This window comes from Antrostomus carolinensis, unplaced genomic scaffold (assembly GCF_000700745.2).
Source record: "Antrostomus carolinensis isolate BGI_N321 unplaced genomic scaffold, ASM70074v2 scaffold40258, whole genome shotgun sequence".
NCBI lineage: Eukaryota > Metazoa > Chordata > Aves > Caprimulgiformes > Caprimulgidae > Antrostomus > Antrostomus carolinensis.
The window spans coordinates 1-7,171 of record NW_010333223.1 but is presented as its reverse complement, the minus strand read 5'-3'; the positions used below and the strand labels follow the sequence as shown (position 1 = coordinate 7,171).

General features: G+C 56.6%; 1 protein-coding gene across 1 annotated transcript; it reads right to left on the bottom strand.

The window, feature by feature from the left end:
- Positions 1-276: 276 nt before the first annotated feature.
- On the bottom strand, positions 277-4,690 carry SP2 (Sp2 transcription factor; the record flags this gene model as incomplete). The annotated part of the gene is made up of 4 exons (XM_010173795.2): positions 277-415; positions 1,962-2,268; positions 3,109-4,029; positions 4,630-4,690. Coding segments are annotated over 4 exons (1,428 nt in total), but the record flags the coding sequence as incomplete, so codon positions are not given.
- Positions 4,691-7,171: the final 2,481 nt, after the last annotated feature.

Genomic DNA, 7,171 nt, shown 5'->3' with positions numbered 1-7,171 from the left:
GAGGAAAGACCCCCCCTCACATAAACAGGATGGGACACCCTGGGTCTCAGCCCCCAGCCCCACATGCAGTGCTGTTGCAGCCCCCTCCCCTCCCTGCCCCACCACGTGCTGGTCCCCAAGCGGGGCCGGTAAGTCCCTTTTTTCTGAATATACTGTGCGGTTTTTCAAAGTTTTTGGTTTTGATCCTTTGGGGTGGGGAAAAAAATGATCAAAGAGGAAACAAAAAAGAAACTTTGAAAAAACGTGCAATATATTGATCAAAAAAATGGGACTTACCCCAGCCAGACCCCTAAGGGCTGCTCCACGCTCGGGCGCTCACGGAGGCGGCAGCCTGGGCCTCGCACAGCACCCAGCAGCCGTGACGGGGGCTGGAAAGAAGAAGATGGGGTCAGCGTCAGCAAGCGGGATGGCTGCTCTTAGGGCAGTGGGGGAGGAAGAGGAGGAGGAGGAGGAAGAGGATCTGGTAGCAGAGGGGTGAGTGCAGACAGGGAGGATGGGATGGGGAGGGTGCAGGCAGAGCAAAGGTGTCACCAAATCCACAGGGAGGGACAGCGCGAAGCTGAGGGTGGGGGCAGCTCTTTGGCAGCACTGCAAGACACACGTCCTGGCTGAACCCAAGCTGAGACCTGACTCAATTCGTTTCATCCATGGGTAGCAGCAGCAGCCAGCACGTCTTACCAGTCCCCTTCACAGCTGGGGCTACAGCAAGACCCCGCCAGCCTTGTGGGCAGCGGCACAGACAGCAGCAACATCAGCCGGTGGCATCTCGCCGACGCTCGCGGCCGGTCCCACATTTACACACCAAGCAGCAAATTAAAAACCCCTTTCAAAGTAACCCCAGTGAGACCAGCAGCCCGCTGAGGAGCACCAGACCACGCTGGCCCATGTTTTATGCTGACATGGTTGAGTCAAGCAAGAAAGAACAGCTTCTGACTGCAAAACCCAGCTGGGACTCCGGCCGGTTTTTTTTGCTGAGAGAGAAACCGCCGCGCGGCAGCAGGTCTGTCCGGATCAGAGCGCAGATAAACCTCCCTCAGACACAGCTCCCTCCCCTCAGCTCCCTGGCAGCAGCCCACAGCACTGGGACTGGGCTGGGGAGGGGTTTGCTGGGCAGGAGGGGAGGATAGAGTGGCTGCTGGGACGTGTCTCTCCTGGCAGAGGGGAGATGAAGCGGTGACGTGGGGACAGATGTGCTGGTTGTGGCTCACCCCCCCAGCCACTGGCCAGGGCCACGTCTGGCTGTTCTGGGCTTATGACACTTGTCCCACGGAGGTGAGGGGCTGGGTTCTCCCAGGGAATGGTGATCCCTCACTACAGAGCTTGCAGGAGCACAGAGTTTATGTGTGTGAATGCAAATCACCAGTTCAGTTGCTGGAAACCCAAAGCAGCAGGTTTTGCACCCAGCAGATGTGAGGGGAGATGTCCCAGCCCGGGCGTGGGGAGCTGGCAGTGCTGGCTCAGAGGTGCTGCAGGAGGGGAAGCCCCAGAGCACCACGTCCCTCTGCCTGGCTGGGTCCCAGCTCTCCCAAAGACACGTGTCACAGCCCAAGAGCCTGGACACAGCTGAACTGTCCCCATGCACAGAGCTCAGGAGCAAACAGAGCTGGTCCGGGCTCTGGGGCAGCCTCAGCCTCTGCTCTCAGCCGTGTCCTGCAGCTCGGCGCGACCACACAGCCTGACCCTGCGGGCGGTTGTCTGGGTTAACCACCCTCCTTGGCACAACTCACCAGGACAGGTTTGGAAACACCCAGCAGAGCCAACCAAAGAGACACCCTGTGAAACACTCTGGGGCCTCCTGGAGCTGACAACACTGAACACTCAGCAACGTCCAGCCTCGGGGGTACGAGCGTTGGTTTTTACAAAGCACCATCCCAGCTGCAAAGTTCAAGGGAGGGGGATTTTCTGTCCCCCTCCTTCCCTGCTGTCCCTCCCACCCCATGGCAGAGCAGGACGCAGCCCACCTCCGGTGTTGGTGATGGTGACAGGCACACCCTGGACTTGCACCCCGTTGATGTTGATGGTCTGCATGGCCTGGGCCGCGGCCGCCAGTTGAGCCGCGTTCAAGCTGATGACGCCCCCGGCGGGAGCGATCTTTGGCAGGGTACGTTCCTTCCGCACGGCCGGCTTCTTGCTGCTGCTGCTGCCACCTGTGATGGAGCTGCGGGACATGGGGCTACTGCATGAGGTCCCAGATGAAGCTACTGTCATGGATGGAGCTTCCTGAAGCAGCACTGTCTGCAGCTCACCTGATGGTGTTTTGAAGTAGACCTGATGGGAGGAGAAGAATGAGACCAGTCACCGTCACTGGGCAGATCCCACTGCACCACCACAGCTGCCCTCCCCACACAACCCAGGAATAGAATCCCAGACTGGTTTGGGTTGGGAGGGACCTTCAAGCTCATCCAGTTCCAACCCCCCTGCCAGCAGCAGGGACACCTTCCACTAGACCAGGTTGCTCAAAGCCTCATCCAACCTGGCCTTGAACACTTCCAGGGAGGAGCAGCCACAGCTTCTCTGGCCAACCTGGGACACTGTCTCACCACCCTCACACCAAAGAATTTCTTCCTCACATCTCAGCTCCATCTCCCCTCTGCCACTTTCAAGCCATCACCCCTTGTTCTCTCACTCCCTGCCCTTGGCCAAAGTCCCTCCCCAGCCTTCCTGGAGCCCCTTCAGGTACTGGGAGGCTGCTAGAAGGTCTCCCTGGAGCCTTCTCTTCTCCAGGCTGAACAGCCCCAACTCTCTCAGCCTGTCCTCACAGCAGAGCTGCTCCAGCCCTCGCATCATCCTTGCAGCCTGACACCTCCCTCCCAAGGTTGGCTCAACCAAACCCCAGCTGGTGGCACAGCAGAGGTTTCAAGGACACTGTGCTCCTATGGGTCCTCTAAAAGCAAGTGATCAGCAAAAGCAAACTAATAAAGCCCTGTGGAGGGAAGAGCAGTGCTCCCAACCCTCCTCAGACATCAGAGAATCTACACAAAGGACACCTAAACTGGCTGCCAAGTTGAGGATGTTTGGTAGCTCACAAAACCCTTCTGCTTTTTAAAGCCTGGGTAAGAGCCTGGAGGAGAAAGGTGGCAGAGGGAGCTTGCAGGAGGACACAGGTACCTGGGTAGGAGTAGGTTCCGTCGTCTGGATCTGGAAGTTCTGGGAAGATTTTTGAGGGACGGTGGGAAGAGTGGCAGAGGCAGCCTGGACCACACGTAAGGCCTGCTGTGGGATCTGCACCACCTGGGACTCCTGCTTGGGCTGCACCACCTGTACCTGCTGCACCACAGCGGGCTGGCCAGAGCCTGGGCTCTGCACGATCAGCAGGTTGTTACCCGCCTGGATGATGTTCTCCGCCGTGGTCTCTATCAACACCGTCTCCACCTGCTCAGCCACGGCCACAGCAGCAGGTGACACTGTTTTCTTTCGAGTCTTTTTGATGGGTTTTGAGGGGCTCTCTGCCTCAGTGGTGTTCACCAAGTTGTTCACGGGCAGGGTAAGAGTCACGTTGCTGCCACCTGCCAACTTGACCACGTTGCTTGTGCCCTGCGCCGGTGACGCTCCACCCTTCTGTGCCGGAGCCGGTTTGATGGGCACAGGCTTGTGAGAGGAAGAGGAAGGAGTGAGGATGGCTTGATTTGTGCCTGGAATAATCTGGATCTGGTTGGTGAGGTTGGGTTGGACCTGGATGGTCTGTCCCCCCATGGTCTGGAGCTGGGGCACCGCCTGGTACTGGATGTTGGCAGAGGAGCGGGTGCCCTTGTTGATGACCGTTGGGTTCTGAATGGCCAAAAAGAGCTGCCCCGCGGGGTAGGAGGCACCAACCTGAGAGCCCTGGATCTGGAAGAGGTTCCCTTTGGATGACAAGATCCCAAAGCTGTTCTTACTGGATCCCAGAGGGAGTGGAGCAGGTTTGATGGGGACGAGTTTGCGAGGTGCTGGCTGAGGAGGAGCAGGAGGAGTCACGGCGGCTTCCACGGCGGGGGGACCGATTTTGCTACATGTGGCTGCGAGGAGGGCGAGAGGAGACGGCTGGGAGTCCTGGGGAGTCGGGGGGAGAGGGGTCAGTTAGAGACAAGGGGCTTGTGCCAAACATCTGGGGAGCTGGTTGGTGAAGAAAAGGGTACATGCTATCAAAAGGGATCCAACCAGTGCTAATGAGACACCCCTCATTAAGGGAACTGCTTAATTACCCATCCCATGTGTGCCTTTAGCTCACCCCAGTCACACTGTCAGCCACCAGGATGGTGACTGCCTTTTAATCCTGTCCCTGTGTTCTTTAAAACTGCAAATACCCTGGCAGGCTGCTGGGATTTCCACCCACCACTTTTTGCAGGGTTACAGGCAGTTTTCATCCCAAGGCCACCCCGTGATATCAGCTGCTGACGTAACCCACGAGGTCCTTAAAGAAAATACAGCACTGGGAAGAGAAACAGCAACTGGGGAAGAGCTGGTGTCAGGGCTGGGAACAAATCCAGAGCGTGGCTCCCTCCTGCAGCCAGCCCTCCTCCTGATGCAGCAATGCTGGCTACAACGGGGGCAGGAGGGGCTGGACGACGGCCGGTTTGCCGTCCTGCACTCCAGGACGTGTCCCTTTGTCCCAGTACTGAACTGGGAGCCCACTGGTGTCCCAGTACTCACCTGGGCAGTGGAGGCAGCTGGCTGGAGGTATTCACTGGGGCTGACGATGCTGCCTCTTGATCTGTGAGAAGGAAGCAGAGAGACACAGGACTAAAACCAGCAGCAAGAGCTGAGCCCACAGCTCCTCACACACCCAGAACAAGGCCCCAGTGCCCCAGGGACCCTCCCAGGGTCTCCCTGCATCACCTACAACATCACACCTCACCCACACGCCTTTGGGGGGGGTTACAAAGGGGATAAAGAATCTCATCCCCCTCTCCCTGCGCCCTCCTTTGCCCTTTATCTGCCACCACAAGGAAATGACAATTATGGTGGGTCACCAGCTGCAGCTCTCGCTCCTCTGCCTGCATCCCAACACAGCCCCCCTGAGCTGAGACCCTCACTGCCCTGCAGAGCCCCCCCAATTCAAAGCAGAGACCCACAAGCCCAGTTTGCCAACAGCCTCCCCACGCCACCTCCCTTTCACTTGTTTTTTTAACTTTGGGTTGGTTTTTTTTTTAACTTTGGGAGTTTTGGTGCAGAATTGTGTTTTTCAAGGCTGGGAAAAACACTGTTACAATTAATTTTGGTATGTTGATGGTGCTGAGTGTTTGCAAGTCGTTAAGTAATTAAAATCATAGAATCCCAGACTGGTTTGGATTGGAAGGGACCTTCAAGCTCATTCAGTCCCAACCCCCCTGCCAGCAGCAGGGACACCTTCCACTAGACCAGGTTGCTCAAAGCCTCATCCAGCCTGGCCGAGAACACTTCCAGGGAGGAGCAGCCACAGCTTCTCTGGGCAACCTGGGACACTGTCTCACCACCCTCACAGTGAAGAACTTCTTCCTAATATCTCATCTAAACCTCCCCTCTTTCAGCTTAAACCCATTTCCCCTTGTTTTGTCATTAGTTGCCCTTATGAAAAGTCCCTCCCCAGCTTTCTTGTAGGCCCCAAGAAAGGGTTTAACTCAGGGTGTCTCTCAGGGTTTAACTCAGGGTGTCTCGTGGTACTGGGAGATGCTGGAACTGCAGGAGGGATGGGAAGTGCTGGCAGAGGACAAGCAGCACGATGAAGATATGAAAGTCCTGGATGGTTTAAAACACCAAACCATGAAGTGTTGTGTCAGCACAGTGAGGGGCTTTTTGCTGCTCAGGGGGGTGAGGCCAGAGCGGTGGCAGAGCACGGGTCTCTGGCTCTGGGGAGGTGAAGTGAAGATCTGGAAGGGGCAGAGCTGCTGTTTAACCACCTCACACTCCTGCCTGGGGAGCTGTGGGAGATCCAGAGTTCAACTTGGGACCATACAGATGGGGAAAACTAAAACTAAGTGTGAGTTTTGTTTCAAAAGGAGCAAATTCCACACTGCACAGCCCAGCAAAGGCTCAGCAGCATCGCTGGCGAGGGAGACCAGAGGGATCAGCACAGGCTGGCTGAGGGGACAGGGCCAGCACCCAACCTCAGAAAGGACAAACTCCACCTCGTTTGAAGCACCATCCTCTGCCAGCACGTGGTTGCAGAAGCCCAGGCCCAAAAGGCATAAAAATAAGGCAGGAAAATGAGGGAGTTCTGTTGTTTTGGTGCTGTCAGGTAGCAGGGATGGTGCAGGAGGTGTATGTGTCGTCGTCACGTCTTCATAGGGCTTGAGGTTGGGAGAAAAGTCCTCCAGATCACTGAGATGAAGTCAATGCTCCAATAAAACCAGAGCTGAGCTCCCTCAGCTCCCCCTGCACCCCTCAGCTGCTTCCTTGGGAACACAAAACCTTTCACCAAAGAGAAAACCATGAAGAAAAAACAAACCAACCCCAATCTGAGCGATCAGGCCCTGGGCCAGGTCACCAAGGAGCCCGTTCCCCAAAGGCAGGCAGCTCAGCTCAGCTCAGCTCAGCTCACCCCACGCCAGCACGGGCTCCACAGCTCCTCTAGAGACACCACAGAGGCTTTTTCACAGCCCTGCTGCCACCCAGGACATAAATCCTTTGGGATTTGATGATGGAAATGATTCACCGTGTTCCTCAGCGAAGGGAACCTGTCCCCTGGAACCTCCTGGAGGTGGGAGCATCAGAGGTTCACACCCAGCGAGCTGCCTGGTGATAAAAGAACCTTTTCTACCCCAAAAACTCAGGGAAGCTCGTAGAGCTGCCCAAGTTCAGTGGCTGCACCCGCCCTTTCAGGCAGGATTAGGGCACTGCTGAGGATTAACAGCCCTGATTACAAATAGAGCAACGCTGAGCTGGCCAGAGAGAGACACACACACAGAGCCCAGGAGAGAGCTCATTAGTCTGAATGAATAATTAAGGATAACGACCCCGGGAGAGGTCCAGTCCTGGACTGGAAACTCCATGAGTTTCTCACTTCTTGTCCAATTGACACCCCGGTCCAGTGGTGACATCCTGAGGGTGACACGTGGTACAACCCTACTCACAGTGACACAAACGGGTCCCACGTGGCTTCTCTCCGGGTGCTGGTCCAGGACAGAACCAGGAGCGGGACTGGCACCACCTGGGGGGATGTTTCAGGGTCTGACCTGGGGGATATGGACCCTCCTGAGGGGCAGGAGCTCCCCTC